Here is a 25,296-nt window from a genome sequence, read left to right as displayed (position 1 = left end):
GGGAGAGAGAGACTTCTTACATTCATATCACAGAAAGAGCCGAGGATATTGCTCTCCTGTGCTGAGATATCCTGCAGACAAAAAAGAAATCGAAGCATATTAAAAACAGTGACCCAAATTACAACCACACAACCAGCGGTAACAACTACATGAAAAAATACTGAAATAATTGAAAAATAATGAAGCCCTAAGGCCTCATAATGGTACACTCTCTTTGTCTATTTTGGGGTGTGCATTTACCTTTATAGAGATTAAAGTTACATTAAAAAAAAAAAACTTCACAGTAAAACATAAAAACTTTCAAGAATGCACCAAGGATATTTATGCATGCGTAAAAGGGCTGTTCAACCATTAATCCAGAATAAAAGTTTGTTTACATATGTCTGTGCACTATGCATATTTATTTTGTACTTATAAACGCTTACACATACATGTATATAATTAGGAAATATATATACTATATATATATAGTTTAAATTACATTACATAATTACAAATTACATACATAGAAATATTTCCTAAATATACTGTATGCCTGTATGTGATCATAAATAATAAATGAATATGCACAGTGAACAGACATATATTATGTGTAAACAAACTTTTACATATGTGTAAACACGATTAATTGTTGGACAGCCCTAATGCATAATAACTGAATATACGTCTACACACGATCCCTGCGAAGTCTGTACAACATTACCCACAATTCATGTCAAGTATGTACTATCTTACCATCCCTGCAAAGTCTGTAGTATATTGCCTACAATCCTGTAGAAAGATCCCCAAGAATTTTGACTTACTACATTCAAGTCAACTTACAAATTCGGAAGTTATAATTACTACATAATGTACAAAGTAAGTTTAGTCTCAATAAAATGGACTCGCTGACCAACATTTTCACCACTAATGCAACAAAACCTTCTCACACAACCAGAGAAAAAAAAAAATTTTGTCAAACAAGCTTGACAACTCATAGACTGACTAAAATGAATGCATGCAATGATATACTAAATAGGATATTTCCCATCAAGGTTCTCCAAAGTTTTGTGTATTACCTCTATAGTGGGATGTGTGTTGTGTTTGTAGGCCGTGTACAGGGGGAACTGAATCTGAAAGATCTTGGCAGCACACAGCAGCAGTTTCTCCTGGTCTTCCGTGCTCCAGGACAGAAAAAGGTCCGTGCTGCTCTCGTTCCCGCTCTCGTCCGACGTGGGCTCACCGAGCCGGGGTAGGGGGTCCGTTTTGACTCCCTGCTTTTGGTTCTGCTCTCCCTCCTCCGTTCCACCGTCCTCCTCAGCTGAGTCCCTTTCCACATTCAAAGGCTCGTCCTCGCCAGGCGACGGCTGTGGTTGGGCGGAGCTCCATTCGGAACCTGCTCCCTCAGTCTTACTGTTGTCATGGCCACTACGTAGACGGTCCCTAAGGTTGGTCACTTGGGCAATAACCAGGTGAATGAGGGCATAGACGAGCTGGTTGAATACCTCGAGGTGTTTGTATTCTTTGAAACAGCACAGACACTGCCTGCAAGCGAACACACGGAGAATCAACGCGTGGATTTATTGGACTGAAGCATGTACATGTGAAGAGTTGCTGATGTCTCCGCATACACGGAGCATGTCATAATATATTAACAAATTAATGTCAGAGAACAGCAAGGTCTAAAAGAACTGTGAAAAGACAAAAAATGTGGCAGAATGGAGTGGACAGCGTATGAATGAATGCAAGGATACATGAGCAAATGGATGCCTGCTTGCATGCATGCTTTCACCCATGTATAATACAACACTATACAAACTTAAGTGACAGTATGCAGTGCAGACGAACAGTGCAAAGTATACAGACTGTACAAAAAAAGACAATATACAGTAAATTATACACATAGACAGTATATACACAATATAGACAAGATATACACATTAGACGTTGAATATACAAATTAAACATGCAGGTGTACACATGAACGTGTTAAGAGATGCATGGAAGGATGCATGGGTTAAGAGATGTAGGGTTAAGTGATGCATGGAGGGATGCATGGGTTAAGATATGTAGGGTTAAGTGATGCATGGAGGGATGCATGGGTTAAGAGATGTAGGGTTAAGTGATGCATGGAGGGATGCATGGGTTAAGAGATGCATGGAGGGATGCATGGGTGAATAATGCATGGGTTAAGGGATGCATGGGTGAGGGATGCATGGGTGAATAATGCATGGGTTAAGAGATGCATGGAAGGATGCATGGGTGAATAATGTATGGGTTAAGAGATGCATGGAGGGATGCATGGGTGAATAATGCATGGGTTAAGAGATGCATGGAAGGATGCATGGGTGAATAATGCATGGGTTAAGAGATGCATGGGGGGATGCATGGGTGAATAATGCATGGGTTAAGAGATGCATGGAGGGATGCAGGAATGGCTTAACAAAAAACGAACAAACGAATGAAGAGAGTAAATAAATGTCAAAGCAATGACCTCTGTGTCCATGTGCTGATGTAGGTGAATACTCTTAAGGCATGTTCTTTCTTCAGCTGCAGGCCATCTGAGCTGTCTGAATCCGAGACTGAGAAAGAGAGAGAGACCGTTAATAAACCTACTACAAGACCGGGAGGCAGTCTGAGGTCAGTATGCCTTTAAAGAACCAGAGTTGAGACACTGAGCTCAAGCTGTACACAACGCACACATTGTTACACATCTGAAACACACTGAACAACAAAACAGTTTATTCTTATGCAGAAGAGTGAAATTATGTGAACAACATGTGACTGGCTGCTTGACTGTGCCAAAACAAGCCCAGAGTGTTGCTATGCAGTTGCTATGGAGTTTCGAGTGTGTTTTGTAACTATGCAGTGTTAGGGTGTTCTGGGTGGTTTCCTGCTGGACTCAAAAGAGACCATCCTCTAAATCTAGATTCAGTTTATGAGTGTATTGTTTTATCATTCAACAAGTGAAAATCATGAGTCCAAATCCTTAGAAAAAGCACAAAACTAGGATGCATTGAAGCATTATTCACATCTGGGTGCACGGCCAGTAGCACAGTGACGTTTAATACCTAGCAAAAAAGCAAAGTTCACTGGAAAATGAAAATTCTCTGAAAATCTCATGCCATCCTAAATGTATATGACTTCCTTTCTTTAGCTAAATACCAACTTTTTACACATAGGTCCCAAAATGTTTATGCACATGCATAAATCCTTAAAAGCAACACTTTTGTCGTTTTTCAACCTTAAAATAATGTCTCAAAAATTATCCCCTGCCTGCCGAAGAATGCGATATGGTTGCATTCACCGGTTCCATCAGCTTAGTAAACAAATTCACATGCATTGCGCTGCCCACGGGGAAGCTTATACAGCGACATTATTTACAGTACTGGTAACAGACAATTGCGCTTATCAACCACATGGGGGAGCCGCGAGCAAAGTTTCTATAGTGCTGCTTTAAAGCAATCAAAATAAGGTGTAATATTTTAAGCTTGTATAGCAAAATTAAAATCAAGCACATCTAGGCACTAGGGTTGCAACCTGCATGGTGTACAGGTGCTACGGTAACATCGCAAAAAAGCTAAAGCGACAAATATTATTGGAGGTGGAACGGTTCACAAAATCCACAGTTCGGTTCTTATTACGGTTCAGTGGTAAGTTTGTAGTTTCACATTTAAAGTAAGCCTAACATTTCCATTTATAAACATTGCTGTATAAATAATATTTGTCGCACATTTGAATTAGTTCCCATGTGAAACATTTTTTAGTTTACTTTAGTATTTTTTACTAAAGTAAACTTAACTAAAATTCCAAGACACTAGCGTTTTTGAAACTTACTATAGTAAATATTAAAGTATACTACAGCATTTGCTACAATTTATCCAATTACTATAGTTAATACTGCAAATTACTGTAGTGGTCAATACAATACAAAATATTTCATTTAGATGTGTTTTAAGGAAATTGGTTGATTTTGTAGTTTCAATGAACATGGCACAGCACCGTGATACTACTTGGTATAGCACTAGTGCTATGTGCAAAAAAAGTTAACTTACAGCCTTAACACTAATAACAATTACTGCTTGCCTTTGTTTTATAGCAGTCACGGAGAGTAGGCCTATAACCAAATTCAGGCGGCCAAAGCGGACACTAGTTAAAATGCTTAGAAGCAAACTTGACCAATCTAAATCCGAAACAATGATATTATATTATAATTCAAATGAAATATCATTTTTTTATCTTTGGACAAATAATTTTTGTAGTCGGACAAGTGAATGACAAATTTACTTGTCCGAAGGACAACCACATGACAATGCTTAATGTTGAGCCCTGTACTGTAACAACCCCAGTAGGCACTAAATCCAAAAATGGTGATCCGAGCCAAAACAAGCACAGAACCAAAACATGTGACTACTTGTCATATGATGTTTCAGCAAAACAGACACAAAATCAATGTCACTAGATGTAGCATTTTAGCATTTAGCATTCGGATGTGTTTGTTTTGGTTTTAATTTTGGTAAATTAGCTCAAAATATTGGATTGGAGAAATGTACGCGACATCTTTTTTTTATAAATAAACTGTTCAACTGGAGAAAGTAAGTCTATAGATCTGGCATGAGGATAAGTAAATAAGATAATTTTCTTTGGGTGAACAAAGTGTTTGTTCAAACCATAAACAACAAGTCAAGTGATGTTTTCTCTAGCAAATGCCACAGCAAATCTGCAAAACATACACAGCAAGAAAAACAACAACATTTTGAAAAACATTGGGGGGTAAATAACACCAATTTTCATTTCTCACATTCCTTAGTCTCATAACCAAATCCACTATGTCCACACTGCAGGAGATCTCAGACCAAGAGAGATCATTATGAAATAGGGGTGTGACGAGACACTTATCCCACGAGACGAGACACGAGATTGAGTTCACGAGAACGAGACAAGATTTTTAGACTTTTTTTTAAAGAAATCCTCAATGATGAAATATATAGGGAAAATAGTCTTTTATTCACCTTAAATACACAAAATGCAAAAAATGTAGGCATTATAAAATCAACTTGAATTTTATGAAACACATTAAACTTATATTTTAATGAATAATATTATACTGCATATATTATGCAGTAATAAACAATATGTAAACATTGCAAAATGTTTTGTCACAAACTCAAATGACAGGCAGTAATTGCACAAAAATTATGCTTTGTTTTCTTAACACAGGGTTTTTCATGCATAGAGAAATTGGAGGCGGCCGCCTCCGTCAAATGTCGTGCCGCCTCAGGCTATCGCCAAAATTATGTTGAGTCTTCACAAGAAATGCTGCGTGCATTTAACAGACTGTCATTTGTAACTGCAGTTGCGACATTACGACACAGTGGAGGCGCTGTTTCGTTATCAGCACACTGAGGCGCTAAAAAGAGTTGCAGAACAAGAGCCAGCCTGTGTTTCATGGCTGTTTGTTTTGTATCCAAGTACGTTTAATTTCTTGAAATTTATTAAATGAACATGACGTACATCATTGTAGTGTCTTTAGCTGTGCAGTTGGATCGTTGAATCAGTGTATACTGTACACAGAGGGTTCGCCAGTATGAACGCACATTGCGTTCAGAACGACTCGCACACGAATGACTCATTTGAACAGATTCATTTAAACTATTGAACTTTTCAGTCACTAGCGAATATAAGAGATCATTGAATCATTTAAAGTGAACCGCAGAGAATGCAAGATGTGAATGAGCTTTGCTCATTTAGAAAGAGTGGTTAATTCAGTTGGCTATTGTGGGATGAAAAGTTAGTTGAAATGATAAAAAAGCTTTACTTGATTAAAAAAACATTTCTGTTTGGTTGAATAAAAGTAATGTTTTATATAACTTAATAATTATCATTTTTTTCTAATTTTATTAGAACTTTTAATGTCAAACTCAAAGTCACTTTGGTTAAGCCACTTTAAGGTACGGTAGGCCTACGTGTGTGTGTGCGTGTGTGTGTGTGTGTGTGTGTGTGTGTGTGTGTGTACAAGATCAGGATGGCACCACCTCCGCCTCATTTTGAGCCAGGAAAAACCCTGTAACAGGTGCAGCTTTTAGTAAAGAGCTGTGGTTGTTTTCTCTATATGCTTTTTTGCATAGTGCTTGTGTTGGCAGAGGTGGCGATCATATCACACTGTCAATCCTCCTCCCTCCACTGACTGAACCCTCATAGCCTTCAGAGAAACAATCAAAACTACATAAGCACATCATGTTTTATGCTAACATTGCCCATATGTAAGATACAGATGATCCGTTTTTGAAGAGGTTTGCCTGTGAATGTATTTAAAATAATGTAATGTGAACTTGCAATTGCTATACTCTACTTGTGGTACAGTCTGCTGCGTGCTCACAAAGCGCTGCTGGCAGCGCGAACCGCCGTAAACCATGGGTCTTCAACCAGGGGTGGAACTGCAAGAGGTCCGCTAATTACCGTTTACTCACAGGCAACTTTTTGTTAAAAATGTAAAACATGGGTACAGAAATATTACAACCAATGTTCTCTTTAAGCTGTGCACGTGTGCGGCCCCGTGGACTCGTTGAAGCTCCCGCGTAGGGTTGCACGATAGCAGAAAAAATGTTAATCATGATTATTTTGCTCAAAAAATTAATCTTGATTAATAATAACGATTATTCTTTTAGTTAAGAACTTTTTTTATTGCATTTTACAGCCATAAAACATTAGGCTATAAACAGAGATGTCAGAACATAATATTGAGGATTCTAACAGAGATTTTTTAACTCTGGTAAAAATAAAACTTCCTCTTTTTGACTTCAGCCTTTGAAATTCTTGATATTGTACTCTGTGGTGGCTTTTAAGGTGGTTAACGAGGTTTGTTGTGTTACCTTTGGACGCTTTGATGGCACAGGAGCACAGTTTGCACAAGACTCGTACCTGATCAACATCACATTCGTCGAACCCGAAATAGTTCCAAACAGCGGAGTATGACGCCTTTTTGGGAACTAACGAACGTCCTTCTGCACCTTTCTTTTGTTGCTCCGCCATTATGTTCATTCAAGCTGTCTAACGTATCTGTAAATCCCGCGAAGCCAGCTTCTACAAATATGAGAGAGCGCGCTCGCAAACTAAACGCTGTCATGTCAGTTGTGACGCAGTCTATCATCCGTTACTCCGCCAATGAGAATAACAAACAGTTTGCTGATTTTAGACTGTTTGATTTGTGCTTGGTCCTTACACATTAATATCGCGACAATTTCAATTAATTAATCATGTGTCCCACTTATCGTTATCACGATCGAAATACGATTAATCGTGCAGCCCTACTCCCGCGCATTGCAAATTTAACCTGCGTGCGGACAAAAACATCCATTCAGGCAGCAGAAGCAAGCAATAGAACAAATTTCTATTGCAAATTTCTACAGATTTTATGATCTGCATCATAAAAAAATGGAAAGGTAAGAATCAGTGCATTCTCTGTTTCCATTCCGATAAGTTCAGAGTACGCATGAAAGGAGTTGCGTGCAAATAAAGAGCATTCTCATATATTTCTGAACTTCTGTTCAAATTTGTTAAAGCTGTAAAGCTCTAATTTGACAGGCAAATGACACCACACAGCTTCTGTGTTGTAAACACTGATAAGTTGCCCCAAAAACAACGCGGACTCGTTGCATGTTGCTCTCCTCAGTCTGATATGAAGCTCTGCAGAAAAACTCATGAATTTTCGTGTAACAGCCGCGACAATGCTGATCCACGAGAAAGACAGCGGAGCTCAGAATTATAAAATAACGGTGTGTTCTGCAACACAAAGATAAGCAGAAGGAAAAAAAATGACACTTAATAATTAGCAATTTATAATAAAAAGTATGTACAGTATGTGCAACAATAACATGCATAATAGTGCTAATGTAATGTCTTAACATATATCGCTTTGACAATAGGGTTGTTTCTATTTAAATAGCTTTGTTTACACATTTAGTGTAAGGGGGTCCCCTGCATCTCTCATCTAAGGGGTCCTTGCCCCGAAAAACGCTCTCCACATGAACAACCCCCTCCTACCCACATAGCACAGTTAATCGTTTCCACGGCAACGGGGGAGTTACAAAACTCCTGAAAACTACCTTGGGGTTGTAAAGTTCAATCGAGCAGCTGGCTAGCCTTGACCTACATGAGATTTTCTTCTCTTTCTTCACTCCCAGCCTCTCTTTCTTTTTCTTTTATGGAGCTTTCCTGTCTTTTTCTCTTGTTTCACACAGTTGTACAGTAACAACCCCGGGCATTGTGCTCAGAGCGGACTGAAGAGAAGTTTGATGGCGCTATGATAAGAGGATCTGTTATCAAAGCTGTTAAACTCAAAACTTGACACCATAAAAGCCCAAAAATCCTCAACGTCTTACGTTACGAAACCAAAATGAGTTTTTCAAACTGCACAAAATGGCAAAAAACGTGAATTTTCATATCATTCGTTTACCCTTGTATTTTTAAAACAAAAGTAAAAAACACAAGTTTCATACATTTTACATTACATTACATTTATTCATATATTCAAAGCAACTTCAACGTTTAACATTTTTTGTCAATGAGCTCACAATAAGTGCAGTACGCAAAGCCATACGAAATGACAGGTCTGATATACTATTTACGCATGAGCATATTCAAACCAAATAACAAAAATAGTTCAAATAATAAATGAGCTTATAAAGTGTTTCATTATGATTCATGTTTTTTATGTCTGGGACAAAAACTGGTTTAGTGACTTTCTGGCTGTGTTTGGCCTACAGAAAATACATCAAAGTTAGATTATAGGAATAAACAGACAACGGTTTACAAAGCGTACAGGTTTTCAAACACTTCACAATATTAAACCTCTCCAGAACACACGGCACACTGTGTCAGATTAACACTTCACACAAACTCACAACAAAATTAAAGGTTAAGCCTTACCACCTATCGCCATACACAAGTACAGAGCACAGCTGTTGGGGGGGTCAAAGGTTAAGCTGAATATGCACATATGGGGCTGCCACTCACTACGGCATCGCAGACACGAGACAAACATACACAAATACAATAGAAAACCATTCACAGGAACCAGAAGAAATCACATGGCTAGACGTCAGGTATTCTGGATTAGTCATTTTAATAAAACCTCGATCAAGATCACGTTTATATTGAAAAACAAAGATTTCATGCAATGCGTGTATTTGTTTGGATGTTCAAATATGTCTTCTTATTTAAATTAAGTCCCTAACTATATCAGACATCATTATATATCAGGTATTAGTATATTATTCACAGCCAAGAGATGCCAAAATAGTTGCTAGGATATCACAATGGGAATGACCCAACTAAAGGAATACAGAACACATTTAAAAACTCGTAAAAGTTGACAGTCATGTAGGGACACGGTAGTGGTTGTTACTAGGGCTGGCTGGGCGATATATATTGCGATTCACACTATTTCTACATGTCTAAATCGATTCTGAATTCGATTCTGTGTTTTATGCACAGCTCTTCAATGAACTACGGCTCTTTGATCAGTACGATCAAAGATCTAAAATCACTACAAGATCGAGTCGTTTTAACGTGCACTTGAAAAAGCAACACTCCTCAAACATCATCATTATGAATATACTTTATTATCATGAAAACACCTGAAAAGGTTTGAAGAACAGCGATAGACCAGAGGTGGAAAGTAACGCATTACATTTACTCGCATTTAGGGTTGGGAATCGTTTCAATTTTATCGATTCCGATTCCAATTCTGATTCTGCTTATCAATTTCGATTCTTATCGATTCCCAGTTTCGATTCCACAGTTGAAGTAAAACATTTAGATATCAACCTGTATGGTCATTTAGCCTGCTTATTGACTTGTTTGCAAAATATATATATATATTTATGAGCACCGTTTTGTGTATATTTACACGTAGAAACACACCTTTTCTGATTTATTACAATTTGTATTATCATAGTTGAACTACATCATGGTTAAACTGCAGTTACTATAATGCAACTATGGTTAATTTGTGATTCATGTGCTTTAATGCAAATTCTATAGCTAAACTATGCTTACTATAGTAAAAAATATCGATCATTTTCATAAGGGCTTTTATTGAGATATCAGCAGATCATGATAGTCCATCCCATGATAGTCAACTGCGTGCCAGTGTTTCCTGCTGCTGCGTACGCGCACAATCCAGGTCGTCATTGACAAGTTTACACACACAACGTGAGCGCATTACTATGAGTCGCTGTTTGCTGTGACGGATTTCTTGAGCCCGAGGACGAACGATTGGATATTTGAGATGATTAAAACGAAACTAACTGCAGAGGAGTTCAGGAAACATCATTTATCTATAATAGTTGAGACAGCGCTGGATCATTTCAAATCCATTCACAGCAAGTATGAACGACAGCTCTTGTCAAGTTATTTTTTGACGTTAGATTTACATGTGTTGTGTGAACATGAGGAAGTGTCCTTAATATGCAATAAAATCATCGTAAGAACGTAATAACACAAGACCTTTCATTTTGCTTTGTAACACTCTGTAAACAATTAAATATATACAAGCACAATTTCTGTTGGTTCAAATGAATTTAAATTACAGTCTCACTATTTAGCACCAATCAATAACAAAGCTTCTCTGTAGACTCTGCCTCTTGTTAAATACGCAGAACCAAATCTGCTGTCATCAACTAACTTGTGTCAGTATCAGTAATACAGTTATTTTGGGGGAAAATGTGAATTCTTGCATTGCAGGCTGATTTAAGGTGTGCCCCTAATTTTTTTGCTTGCACTCCTAAAATTTTAAGTCAGGGGCACCAGTGGTCCTAGTAAAAAAAGTTAGTCTGGAGCCCTGAAGTATGATTTGTGTGATGTATTGTACGTCGTTATATTTAAAATCATTACGGAGTAAAAAAAATAATGAAAACATTGCAAGGAAAAAAATGCTACCGGAAATTACTCCAGTGAATGACGGGTGCGAGTACGAGTTTGCGCCAATACCAGAAGAGCGAAGGAGACAGAGAAGTAAGACTTCGGTAGTGCACCTGTCCTAAAGGTGAAACCCCATCGAACTCTGACTGCTGAAGACAATGAAGTAAACCCCTGGACATATTTAAGCAACCATTGCAGCTTCAAGACAGGATTACGGACACTATGCAACGTAAACTAGCATCTTATAAAGTCCTTATGTGCAAGAATGTAGAGGTTAGATAAATAACATTTGCTCGTACCCTTGTTGCATTGGTAAATAATAAGAAGTTTGGACAGTTTAGTAAAAGTCAAAACAACATTGGTGCATAATGCTTTATTTTAAGTGTTTAAGCCCGTTTTGTAGATGCACAGTTCACTAATGTATCTGCACCCCATTTATAATTTAAACGTCCATCACATGTCTCTCTCTTCTGTAAGAGCGGGGCAAGAAAGTCACATGAAAATATTCTTGCTATTTCATGCGTTTTGAAAAGCCTCACCAGCCCTGCCATAAAAAGGACCGTGTTGCCAGATCATATTGTTGAAAAGAACAGCAAACAACGACAAGCCCAAAATAAACCTACAAATCGACTCATTTAATAAGGAAAAAAAACACTACACGCAACTGTTCATTTTATTTACTATATAATGTATCCGCAGCTTCACAAGAAAAGCCTAAACAACAAATGCGAAGCTCTTAAAAATATGTAAACATGGCAACACCGCGAGAGCGCGCTGTGAAGCTCTGAACATAAACATAACACTGCGTCTATGTCTGTATTTTAGTTAAAATTGCCTCACTTAACCAGTCTTTGGCCGAAAACAGCAGATACGTATCAAAAGGATTAAACTCTTGGGATTCATGTTTCTTGTTCACTGCGATCAACGGCAAAAATGTTGGCTTGGTAACAACCGGGTTACAACTGTCAATCATCACATTTACTCTCACTCCGTACAAACGTGGAACCCTGCGTGGAACGATTTATATGTGGTTTCACTACTGAAACTTAGCAGTGTGTACTAGGGCTGAAACGATTCCTCGAGTAACTCGAGTTATTCGAATACAAAAAATCATCGAGGCAATTTTTGCTGCCTCGAAGCCTCGTTTAATCCATTTAACTACAGTACACACGGAGCACTGCGTTTCCCCACGGACCGTTATTACTGACGCACAGCCCGCTAAACTCTATTCATGTTACAGTCTCATGCATTCACCGTGAGACACACGCATTTTAGTATGTTCACACGCTCACACGTGTTTCTCATGCTGATAAATAACTGATAGATTATAGGGCTGTGACGGTTGCCATAACAACCGCACCACCGCGGTGGTAAAGTGCCATGACGGTGAACTGCCACCGGCGGTAGTGCACGTCACTCTGACAAATATAGGTGTAATAAATATGAGAGTTGCGATAACGATTGCTAGTTGAAGCCTTTCAGTTGTGGGTGGTTTTATTTAAAAAATTTTAAATTAACAGAAATAATTGGCATACGTGACCGTTGGTGCGTTCGAGCGCAGACCTGCACGGCAAAACCCAGGTTATTCTGCGGATTCTGCAATGGATCTTGTTGAGAAATGTACAGATACATAAAATCAAAACTGGCTATGACCAGCTTGCTTAGTGTCGGAGCGCGCGCAGGTTTTGCCGCGGTTGCGGAGAGACATCTATTAATTTGCGCTCCTGTGCACATCTTCTGAACGCGCATTTAGTGCAGCTGTACACATTTTAATCTGGACAATGTCAACAAGTAAGTTTCACATCAACGAGTCGGAAAAAGTAAAGTTTTTATGGCAATCTGAATAGGAAAGCCAATGTAGGTTTAAACAGTTTGTTTCAAATGGAATTGTTAAGGACTGTAAGGGTTAATACGCCACTGACTGAAGTTACTGCAACAAGAGCTTTTTTATTTAGTATTTAGCTTTCTTATATCATTTCAGTTTTCATTATTTACTGATGTTTATTTCAATGTTTTATATGCTGTAGCATGCCGTTTCACTGATGGATTTGCGCGTTAAACATTGACGGATGCTTCATCCTCATTTATTTCAAATATCATATTTCAATTATTTAACAATTTCAAGTATTTAAATAAGGTCTATATTTCTCTTCCACTCGTCATGTGGTTGCTACACGCAAATATAATAATATAAATATTATTTATATAAATAATATATATTTCTTAACCACCGCACCACCGCGGTCGATTTGTCTATTACCACCGCGGTGGTAAAAAACTGCCACCGTCACAGCCCTAATAGCTTATTGAAATGGTGAACTGATATTTGACTTGGTTTTAGTCTATTTTACGAGTGAAACTTGTTTTCCGGCTGCATTGAGTCCATCAAACTAGATGCGGACTAGTGGACACCGAATCCTGTTATTTACACATTTCTTCTGTCTGTTCTGCGTGTCTGAGTGAATGAACTGCACAGTTTAACATGCTACACGCGTGATGCTCATGAATTTGTCTGCGTCTGCGCTGAATGAGGACATGAACACATGAACTTCATCTCCAGAGTTGCTCTGAGAGTTTATTTCACAAACATGTTATTGTTTGAGTGAAGAAACAGACATACTAAAAAATAAGGGTCTTCTGACAACCTGCCAAAATAAAAGTCATAGGCTATTGTTTGAAATTATTAGTTCCATTTTTATTCATGTTTCTTATTTATATATTTGTATTATATTGTATTGCATTTTGAATTTAATATGGCAATGGAATGTACTAAATGGGTTTAGTTTTCGCAGATATTAATGTATGCTATTTCAGCAATAAAAACTAATTGTTCTAAAAAGGAAACAAATTAGTTGTTTTACTCATTTTAAGAGACCTGTCTTATTTTCTCTTGTATATTTAGTATTGCTTTTTAATAAAGAAAAAGTACTTATTATCCGAATACCCGATTAATCGATGGGAAAATCTGTAGAATACTCGATTAGTAAAAGAATCGATAGCTGCAGCCCTAGTGTGTACCATTGATAGCTTATTAATAAGGCTTAAAATCTTTTTAAGGCTTAATTTTGCTTCTGAAGAAAATGTACATTGATTTAAGAATTGTTTAGTTAAAATTTCTGCTATATGATTCTGTGATATTTCTGCAAAACAAGACAAAAAATTATTTGTAACCCATTTTAATATATAACATTAGGCACTATGACTATTGTTGGTGTTTCACAAAACAGGAGAGGTTCCCCTCACGCTTTTAAAAAGTAACCAAGTAACTTTTACTTTGAGTAAATTTTAAACAAGCTACTTATTACCTTTTCTTGAGTAGATTTTTTTACTGGTAATTTCACTTGTACTCAAGTACAGTTTCATCAAAGTAGTAGCTTTTATCCAAAGCGACTTACATTGCATTATACTAAACATTAATTTGTTTCTAAGTATGTGTAAACCAATTTGTGAAACACAGGTAATAATAATAATGACGTTAATAACTGTTTTGGTAGAAACAACATAAACAAATGTTATGTGGCCCAATTTAACTTAACTTCCGATATACCTCCTCAAAGAATCAGTAACTGTTGTGTTGAGCAGTTATAATTTAATTAAATACAATTAATATACAATAAAATATTAATATAAAAATCACATTAAAATAAATGAAATAAATTAAATTGCGATTTGCCAGACATAACCAAACACAGACCAGAACGGGCAAGGGGCGTGCATCCGGATGAAACCATCTATAAAAGCTGCAATCCGTAGCTTTTGCCTCTCTATCGCCATCTCAGCTGGAAACCAAAAATTGCAGGTTACTTTACGTATTTATCTTTGCCTTTAAACCACCATTTTCTGCTAAATCTGACCACATAGCTCAATTGATAACCATTATTATAAGCTTAGTGTTGCGAGTCATGGTAAGGAAATGGAGACATTTTTTACCACTGACGTTTTATTGATTTGCTATAACAAATATAATATTACAATACAAAAAAATTACCATGTTTTGGGGGAAATTACCATGATAATGTACTGTTGCGTTTTTCCAAACCAACATATCAAGAACCCCACTGCACTGATCAAAACAGTTTACAACAACACAACTATTCTATCACTGACTGCATTTACTTGCCAAGCCATTCAAAGAAATCTCATCAATCCGCACGAGACAACACAACACACTCCAACCAACAAAGCACAAACACACACGTACACAAATACAGGCTGATTCCTGCAGCCGGACATCACCAGGCCAAATATATTAAAAACACTCAAAATATCACTCTCAGATCACCGTAGAGCTCAGAAAAGAGAAATAAATCGCAATTGTGGATCGTGTGGTGTGCTCAAATGTCGATCCGACTGTATTTTGAAGGATGACAATGTCACAACACTTCTCCTCAGGCTAATGCTAAGGCTAATGTCAGGTGAACTTCCCATCAGCCTCCACACATACCGAACCAAACTGCCGATCAACACACAATTGTCGGTGTTTTTAGTGTCTCGTGCATAACAAAAAGCAGATCGTGTGTCATATTTAACGATGTAATGTTTAACATACGTAGGGACGCGGCTAACACGTTTAACTAACGTTAGCTTTGAATTCATTATAACACAATAAACACACATTTGATGACACTCGTAGGGAGTTAAACGTCTCTTTCAAACACGTAACGTTATGTTGACAGTAAGTGCGAAGTGAATAATAATATTAACGTTAACGTTACACATAACCATCAGCGCTGATGCGAGGCAGAGAGCCGCATGCTCGGACAGTCATGCTAACAACTTGAGCTGCAAACAACTCTTAACACAACAAAAACACACAAAAAGCAAGCAAACAAACAACAAAATGCTGATGACTTACTCTCATTGAGCACCTCCAGCAGCTCGGCGCAGTTCTCACACATGGTTCATAAAGGCGGAAAGTGTGATCAGATCATGGGAGAAATAAAAATGTTGCCTGTTTTCCCTTTTTAGGGGGGTTTAAGGCCCGACGAAATGCTTGAGGACGGCTCGTTTTGATGAGACAACACAACCAGGGTGGTTTAGGCTCGTGCGAGCGGGACTGTTTGTCGAAATGTCGAGGGCGAAGACAGTAAATGTGAGGCACTGAAAGAAACGGAGACTCAATCTCCGAGCAGAGCGCTACAGTGCAGACTAGCACATACGGCAGCCATGATGAACTAGGACGGGAGTTACACTTCGGTCATTTCCGTCGGAGGGTTTCGGAAACATTCGTACATTTTCGGATATTCGCGCTTACCGCTATGTCTTTTTGTTGACCCGTTCGGCTTTTTCCGGGAGAGTGGGAGGAGCAGTCGTTTGTTAAACATCGGCGTTTCCGTCACGGCTTCTTCAAGCCCGTTCGACTTTCTGTCGGAAATCTCGCGGTGTTTCGAAGGCATGCACGTGGACGCGTGATGTGTATCAATTTTGACATTTGCACGGGTTAAATTAGTCTCATTTGTGGTACCTAAGCGGTTAGACATAAGTTATGGGCCTAGACGTGTCATACGCAGAAAAAATATTTCACTTTATTCCCAAAATATGTAGGCAGACTTGAGGCAAGAAGCAATATCTTTATATGGACTTCCCTTTTCTTTTGCCCAGGGGTCTTATGAAATGACTCTGTTGATATTGTCACACCTTAATACCAGTGCATTTATGGACAGATATATGAGATAATCTTGTAAATTTAATAATTCTTAAATTAGACCCTTAACAGACCAAATATGTCTGTTTATTCATCCGACAAATAATCTTTCATTATCCAGACATTTTGCTTAAATTCCCGGACAAACTCATGTTTTCCATGACCGTGAGAACCCGAATGAAACTTTACATCATAGCTGCAAATTCTAATTGAATAACGAAAAACACAAAATTAATGCAAAAAGGTTCAATTGTATATTTACAGAAATATACAGTCCTTAGAATGTGCACAATTGACAAGGTTCTTAAGTTAAATGAGTCCTATATGACAGATTAAAAAACAACAACAACGCTTTGTAAAAATAACCGGCTTTGTTTCCATAGTACTAATACACAGCTTTACAAATAGGATGTGAACAGACCTTCTGTTGTTAGGCAAAAAAAATATTTTATAGCACAAACTCTCACAAATACTGCAAACCGAAAAAGAAAAATATACATACACACTACAAACTCCCCCGAACAGAACAGAACAGAAGAGCAGTATCACCAGTCATCCTAAAGAATCACATTCATTTGCTGTAGAACATACAAGCCATGTGGCCGCAGTTTAGCAAGCCCCCATCTGAGGACATCTCTGTCTACCTGTGCAACAACGGTCTGTCTTCATGTATATTACATATTCACAGATGGAACAAAAGTCAAGAGCAATGGCGAAAACATTAAAACTTTTGATTTGCTAAACACCAAACAGAAAAAGGAATAATTGATATACAAGAGATACACAGTAAGGGTTCCTTCTATATAAAACACGGTTATGTAAAACCAAGGGGTGAGACTGAGTGGGAGGAGTCACGGCGAGGGGCCGGGCTAATAAGCGACAACATTGGCATTGATTTGTTCGGCAAACATCCATCCATTTGGGTTCATCTTCTTTGTTTTCCTCATTGAACCTCTATACACAAGCATTTCTTTCTTTCAAGAGTGTAAAACTGTACAGGTGCTCATTCGCACATCTCCTCCGGAAGCTCGTGGGGGTTGAGGATTCCAGGAACGGACATCTGAAGTTTGTGCTTCTCCTCCTGGGCTTGACGCAGAGCAGTCTCCCTCTCCTCCAGGAAGAGATCTGCGGAGTCCTCACCCGCAAACTCCTGAAATCAAACAAAATGGCGGTGAGCGGTGGCGGCTTTAATCACACCATGTCTGTAGTGTCCGTCTGAATAGATCGGATAAGAAATGCAGTCTGGATGGATATAGAATCTTAATGAGCGTATTATATCTGTAGCTGGTTATGTGCTAGTCTTTCGTTACAGAAAGAGGAAGTGAAAATCTAGTCGGAAGGAAGTGACATACCTTGATCTGCACCAGGAAGTCCCTGAGATGTTCTTTAAAAGCAGGAATGTCCTGATTTAAGCTGAAGAGACCCGTGACAAACACCTTCACCTGGGCGCTGAAAATAAACCACACATCAACACGACAGCCACACCGGCGTTGTACCAGCAAAACACTCATGTGCTGTTCTATAGGAGCTTACTCTTGTAGATGTGGGAAGGCCGTCTTGAGAAGGTTGGCCACATACTCCTGCACATACACTTGGTTGTTGACGTTGGTGCTAGCGTTCAGCGCTACACTGATTTTACCCTCCTCCACCAGGTTGAACATGTAGGCGAGGATGGAGGCATGCATCGTCAAACCTGTCCATCACAAACCATACACATTAATTGCTGGTTACGCACAAATCTTAATCATCATTATACAAATGATTGACATATGTCAAAACACTTCATCCATGAGATTCATCCAGGCTGCTATCTAACGGATGGGCGCCTTTTATTTTAAGTTTTCGGTTTGTCCAAATTGCACCGTGAGTGTGTCACTCTGCATAGCGACTGACCAGCCGTGTGAGATGTATCCGTGACAACCGACAGGATGTGCTGCAGGATGTCGCAGAAGTACGTCTGATAGAAGCTTTGAGCGGCCGTTTCTTCCTGTGTGATGTTCTGCAGCAGAGTGAACAGAATCTGAAGCCCTGGACACACAAATGTACACAGAATGAGCATTTTCATTTATGCTGTACATGATTCAAGGTTCAAATGTAAGGCCAGAAACGTAGTCTACGCAAAGCAAATGCAGACAAAAACTCTTTGCCGGTGCAGTTCCATTACAACAAGGGCGTATTGGTATAGGCAATGTTTAGAACCAAACTCTAATCTCTCGGCCCACCTGTGTCGGCCACATTTCTCATAGTGTGTTTGAAGGCCCAGATAATGGAATCCAGCACCAGTTTGAACTGTGCGGGTGGGATAGACAGGTACGCAGGGAAGCACTGGGAAGTGACGGCCTGGAGCAGGTAGAAGAAATGTGTCCTGTGCTCAGGGTACTCCTCAAAGTTCTGAGAGAGAGAAAAACGCATCAAAATACATCATGAACACCACAAACCAGTCACAGTGACCCATATCAAATGATTGACACTTTTATTTGCAACTTCAATCAGTGATAAGGAGTGAAACAGGACTAATGTCTAACCTTGTTGATCATGTCAAGGGTGCACTCAAACACGGCATCGAAGATCTTGGGAATCTCTGCTGTTATATGACTTCCGAGCTTGTTGACGATGGTTGCCATGGTGCTGAGCACCTCTGGTTCCCGGGCAGCTGGAACGTTCCTTTGGTAGTCAATGAGAACTGCCTCCAGCAAAGGTGGAACAAAGTTCTCTCCAACCTGAGAACACAAAGTAACGCCAAGTATTGCAATACACTGCTGCCAAATCTTTATCACTTGGAAGAACCTGCTCTAAGATCAGCACAACTAACCATCTGAGGATCATTGGAACGGCTGACCCATCCTGAGATGAGTTTCAGAGTTTCTCTCTTCACAGTTCGCATACTTCTGATGAGGGGCTGCTTGGTCACCATTTCACCTGTGGACGAAAAGCCAAATAGAAACGGTTTAAGCATTATTTTGCCAGACGTAGAGTCACGTGTGTCATGTTATGTGCATCTCACCATTGGTCTGGACAGCAGATGATATGTTCTCACTCAGGCACTTGTAGACGTTGAGCATGTCCAGATAAATGCGGCCCAGCTGCAGGACAAAAGGGTGACCCACAGCCTTACACGCTCGCACGTTGGTCTTCAGGATGCTGCCCAGCTGGCGCACGGTCTCTGCGTCCTTCAGAATGTCCACGTTCTGAGAGAACAATGACATCATGTGCTTTGAGTTCAGATGTTATCAATCTTAGCAGTCTTGTTTAATACTAAGAACAACAGTCCAACTGTTTTGGTTGATGACATCATACGTATCAACTGTTATTGGTGACCCTCTCTGTCTACAAAGGACATTAAGCTGAACTCAGATCACAAAAAAGAACGCTCATAGAGCTCACCTTGGTGGCCTGCTGAATGATGCTGTCCCACACCTGGTTGGGGAGGAGCATGTATTTCTCGATCAGCTGTTCCTGCACGGTCTGGTCTGTCTGCGCTCCGATCATGTAGCCCACAGCCTCATAGAACGTGTGTACCTGCTGCGGCTGCAGGTCGCAGATGATGGTGTTGATGTTGTTGAGGATCTCATCGATGAAGGGCATCACCTCGCCCACCTGCACTTGCACGAAATGCCTCCTGCACTTCTGGGCGATCTTGATGAACGTGTCACATGCCATGTCCTGCACACCATCGTGGGTCTCTGAAACAGGGGACACTTTCCATTTAGAACAGCATGCATCAAAAACACAATTTTTGTCCTGTAAACATGAACACGCATTCATTAGGGCCAACAAGCCCTAAAAACCAACACCAACATAATACAAATTTGTAGTTTTTTATTTAACGGGCAGTAAACGCCCCGCGCACGTCCCTGAAACGCACATATGACAGGACAAAATCCCAATCTTTCCTCACCGTGCATGAATTCAAAGAGCTTGTTAACAACAGTTTTGAGGAACTTCCAGTGAGCCCTGAGGAATCGTGGGTACTGGCCAACGATGTACATGATGTTGGAGGCAATGATGGCCTTGTTGTCTTTTCCTCTTTTCTGTTCGCACAGACCCAGCAGATCCTGAGGCAGAGACAAACATGCTGATTAGATGCTCAAGAGTTGAAACGGAGGAAGGAAAGTTGTAGTTAAGGTCAACCACCAGAGAACAAAACAAGAGAAAAGCTTCAAGACATGTTAAGGCCTTTTCACATAGTGTGTACAAGAGAAACGATAGATTCACATCAAGCACAAACATTCGACCAATACACTCTTTAAACGATCTAAATACACTTTTATATCATAGTTCATCTGCAAACAGTGAGTAAAGACCTTAATGACTGTGACGAGGAATCTCTTCTCATCTTCCTCATGCATGGCACCACTGATGGAGCCGATGGCCCAGCACAGCATGTTCAGGTTCCTCCAGGACCACTCGGTACCGTTCACCTGATTATGAAGTTTCTCTGTCATGATCCTCTCCGTATCGGCATAGTCCAGATGAGTCAAATAGACTGGGAAAAAACAGAACTATTAAACATCTCAAATATATCAAGACCACAAATGTGTGGAATTGAAGCCCATGGTAATTACCCAGAGTCTCTCTCATGTTCTTGTAGAGGTTGATGGAGTCTGTGTCTTTCATGAACTCTCTCACCACCTCGCCCTGGTCGTTCTCCACCACCAAAACCTCCTCGGGTTTGGCCATGCGACTCACCATAAGCAGACGTACCTGAGACATATCAAACACACACCCACAATCAGATGGATAGACCCACATAAAATCTGTGCCCACAGAAATCTCAACACAACTGACCTTGGAGAGCACGGGCAGGTACAGGTGTCTGCGGGGCGGCACGTCGAAGTGTTGACTGGTGGAGAGGAGTGGAGAGGTTGATGTGGAGAAGGGGCTCTCTCTGTAGAGCTCAGCGGCCAGGTGGTTCCAATACTCTAGACAGATCTTGAAGATCTCAGTCTCTTCCACCTCTGACACCAGCAACATGTAATGCAGAGACTGCACATACAGACGTCACATTATCGCGCGTGTCAACATCTTTCAACAATTCACTGTGTGCTGTATAAGTGTTTTTGAAATTGTCTGTGTGTTTGTACCTCCATGAGCGTCTCTCTGAGGTTCAGCCTCTTCTCTATCAGTTGTCCGTGCTCTTTGAGGAAGGTGCAGAGGAACAGACTGAGGTTCTGGATGAAGTTTTGCTCATCGTCTTTCCCATTCGCATACGCCAGGCGGATATTTGTGTTTAGTGGCAGCATCTGTGGTTACAATTAATGCTAAATAAACAGCTTTCCCAAGACCAATCAATTACCCTTTAAATACACGCTAATGTTTTTCAGTATCAATCTTTTCCTAAGATACAGTAAAAAACTAAGAATTAAAAAGAGAAACTAATAATTCGATTTTTAAATCAAATTATTCAAAAAATCCTCAATCACAGTTTGCACGCACCTGTTTGAGTTGCGTCATGGTGAGAGTAAACAGGTTGACAAACTGCTCCTCGTACTGACTGACGCTGACCCCTGCAATCTCAGTCAGACATTTCAAAGTCACGTTCCTGAACATCGGGACATTCAGAAACTGCAGGAGAGAGAACACATTTTTTTTCAACAGATCTACAATTTTAATGAATGAATTATATTTGTAGGAGCACCAGCTTGGACACAAAGCTTTGAGCAGTACTTCCGGCAGTCCAACTAATCAATAACCTTTTTTTCTCATGCGAAAGAAAGCTGAACCAATGCAAGTAAAAGCTGGTCTTTTCACATGAAGTATGAGTTTAAGTACACAACAATTTGAGAAACAAAAAGGTCAAGTCACTGTAGGCCGGCACTAAAATAACGATAATGATAGTAATTATTCTTAATACTTCGCTCTATGTGTGGGAAAGCTCTAGCATGACAGGACACTTCCACTAGCGTTTGTTATTTTTGTTACCTTGTACACTAGGGTGCTGATGAGTTTGGTCTCAAATATGTAGCCTAACGGAATCCAGTTTAGGAAACGAAGAAGAGTCTCCAGCGTGGCATGGACAAGAGGGGCATTCTGGGAATTCTCCTGGTGAACACAACATGACATTACAGGTGTTACAAATGTTCAAAGCTTGGCAGATTTGGGCTGTTAAGTGTGTGTCTGCTTGTAACGTACCATGACAAACTGGCAGAGCTGAAATATTTGGGAAAATTCACTGCACATGCTGAGAGAGAAAGAGAGAGGATTTAATTTTAAATCTGAATGAGGCAAACACAGACGTTTTAATGGTAAAAAGTAGTCCTTCCATTCCAAACGGATGTTAGCAACAGGTGTAATAATTAGTGTCTTTTAAGGGGTCGCATGTACCTGTCCTTCAGGTGTTTGGCTTTGACCTGAGTCATCTGTCCACTGGAGAAGTCGAACACCTCCTCGCTGAGGAGTTTCAGGATGATCATGTTGTTCTGACACAGACTCTCACTGGTGCGACTCGCTCCCACAATGTCACTGATGAACGTGGGCCAGTGCTTCGGCCATTCCTGCTTCAGGATCTGCGCAAACGTACGGCAAAATTACAAATATTTGTTGACTATTCAGGACAACCACCTCTTGTTTACAAGTGGCAAAAGTAATCTGATGCTCACCTGTACCAGGATCATGTTCAGCTTTGCTATGTAAACTCCTTCCTTCTGCAAGTGAACATGCGAGTCAGTATTGATCCATTTATGTTCAAAAAACATGTCAACTATGTATGAATTCATCAGGGAGCCACGATCAGATTCCAGAAGGTTGTTTTTTACAGAAACAGTGTTGTAGTGCAAAACATATTTATGACCTTTAAACATTAAGTGTTCTCAAGACAGAACGTTGTCTGGTTTACGATTTTATCTTACCTCTACACTGTTAGGATCAGAGGACGTTTTAATAATCAGTCCCACAACATACTTCTTAATACCTGTGGTCAAAGAACTATTAGTTATTTGTGCACAATTACTTTAACACGTAGATTTTAAAAGGTTCAAAATTTGTTGGATTAGTTTCCTTTGAATAATTCTTAAAATCATGCAGCTTGTCCCTCACCGTCACACTGATTCCGTGGAAGAACTTTCCAGCGTGTTTTGATCACGGTCTCCAGTATCTGAAGAGCGTAATACTGCAACGCAAGCAGCAATTACATTAAAATCAAGAGATTAAACACAAGCTTAATGTTGCAAAATACATTATCCATTAAGTAAATTACATAGAAAATGACACACCAATGTTGACATACCTTTGTTTTCATGTTCTGGGAGAACTCCAATATGGTGTCAACTCTGGTCCAGGCATCTGGGTGATCCTTCAGATTGGTGAGGACTTCTTGTGCCAGTCGTTGCTGAAAACAAAAACTTTTGATGCACCTGTTTACGAATGCGATTATAAATTTTGTTTGTACACAAGCAAACTCTTACCTGAGATCCGACGTCATAGTACATGGAGTTGACCACATTGTCCAGCAGGTTGATGTCCAACTTCTGACTGAAATCTAGCAGCTGTCGTGCTGTGTGATCTGCCAACATGGTCATGTCTGCCGGCATAGAGCTGTAGAAGGGGGTTGATGGGAGAAACTAACTAACACTAACTCAAATATTAACGATGCCACTTCATAAACAATTTAATAACACATCATGTATTTAACCATGTGATCACTAGTAAGAAAGTTTAACACTGTACGCACAAGTTTACTAATGGGCTACACATAGTGACTCACAATGAGTACTTGCTTGCTTGCTGAACTCACTGTATAACTGTTTGCATTATTAAATTGCTTTTTCCTGCGTTATGATATTAAACATAACACTTTAACACGTCAAAAATTGAGCATGTAAATACATTTTAATCAACACACATAACAATCTAGTTTAGCAATCGGTTCACATGAAGATGAGTGTGGCAGCTACAGTTACGGCGAGTCGTGAGGGACCAAATGCGTTTTCGTTTCTGGTCGCCAGCAGCAGTGTGTCAGCAAACTAGCACTTCGTTCAACTGACTTATCTTACTGAATAGGAATTATACGAGACAAGCATTACACTCATACTGAATGCACACCCTTTCGACTTACCTGTTTTAAGCAATACTCCTTATTTCGCCGAAACAAAAGCGAAACTAAGCGGGTTTAGAAATTGGGGTAACGTTAATGGTGTAATGTCCTGGAAACGCGCGCCGCATCAAACACAATAAGGTAGACAAAGATAACTAAACGAGTCTGATTTAATTCATTTTACACAGCACAAGTGTGTAAAACTATTCCAACCCAAATACGTATCCAGCAAGTTCACTTTAACAGCTAGCTAGCGTGTTAGCTCACTACCTAACGCACACTAAAGAGGAGAGCACGCAGTGTATGAAAACGCCCTCAAATTCAGGATTTGTGTCGTTATTTTAATGATTCTCTGCAGTCATTCAATCCGAGTCCTTTTTCAGTCAATAGCCCGTGCTGTTCATATGTCTATATAATCTTCCACAACTCGCTTTAACAGCTCCTTCCGTTTCATAAGCACCTTCTAAACCAATCTTTAGTTTATTATCAGTTAATCGTTTGTCTCGTGCAGAAAAACGTTGTTTATAAAGCAGATATCTGCGAGAGCTCTGTGACCCAGCTCTTCTCTAGTCTCATGCATCACACGCAAGACCGGTTGAAACCGGTTCAGACTGGCATATTCCATCTCGGTTTAGTTTTCAGGCCGTAGCGCCGCGTAAAATTCGGACTGCGGAAACGCCCTTTGTGTCAGCTGGTTGGCTGGAGAGCGCGACGCGAG

At 39.7% G+C, this 25,296-nt stretch overlaps 2 protein-coding genes across 7 annotated transcripts in view; both read right to left on the bottom strand.

The window, feature by feature from the left end:
• usp34 (ubiquitin specific peptidase 34) overlaps positions 1-16,097 on the bottom strand; it is a 56,195-nt gene extending 40,098 nt beyond the window's left edge. For all 6 annotated transcript variants that reach the window (XM_057332486.1, XM_057332489.1, XM_057332487.1 and 3 more), the window contains exons 1-4: positions 15,758-16,097; positions 2,474-2,561; positions 1,059-1,524; positions 21-71 (exon numbers count right to left, since the gene is read on the bottom strand). In XM_057332486.1, the coding sequence (XP_057188469.1) occupies positions 21-71; positions 1,059-1,524; positions 2,474-2,561; positions 15,758-15,800 (648 nt within the window). In that variant the 5' untranslated portion in view covers positions 15,801-16,097. The remainder of the gene's footprint in view (positions 1-20; positions 72-1,058; positions 1,525-2,473; positions 2,562-15,757) is intronic.
• A 680-nt stretch (positions 16,098-16,777) lies between these two features.
• Positions 16,778-25,201, bottom strand: xpo1a (exportin 1 (CRM1 homolog, yeast) a). Its single transcript, XM_057332499.1, has 24 exons — positions 24,600-25,201; positions 23,950-24,079; positions 23,772-23,873; positions 23,582-23,654; positions 23,395-23,456; positions 23,146-23,190; positions 22,871-23,052; positions 22,679-22,727; positions 22,469-22,588; positions 21,983-22,111; positions 21,631-21,789; positions 21,335-21,532; positions 21,112-21,250; positions 20,851-21,032; positions 20,445-20,601; positions 19,931-20,229; positions 19,551-19,734; positions 19,359-19,465; positions 19,072-19,266; positions 18,769-18,937; positions 18,440-18,574; positions 18,080-18,239; positions 17,899-17,995; positions 16,778-17,696 (listed from the first exon to the last, which is right to left on the bottom strand). The coding sequence occupies exons 2-24, from the start codon at positions 24,073-24,075 to the stop codon at positions 17,550-17,552; spliced, it is 3,216 nt and encodes a 1,071-aa protein (XP_057188482.1). The 5' UTR covers positions 24,076-24,079; positions 24,600-25,201; the 3' UTR covers positions 16,778-17,549.
• Positions 25,202-25,296: the final 95 nt, after the last annotated feature.

The sequence above is a fragment of the Triplophysa rosa genome, linkage group LG4 (assembly GCF_024868665.1).
Source record: "Triplophysa rosa linkage group LG4, Trosa_1v2, whole genome shotgun sequence".
NCBI lineage: Eukaryota > Metazoa > Chordata > Actinopteri > Cypriniformes > Nemacheilidae > Triplophysa > Triplophysa rosa.
This window is presented reverse-complemented; position numbering and strand designations above follow the sequence as displayed.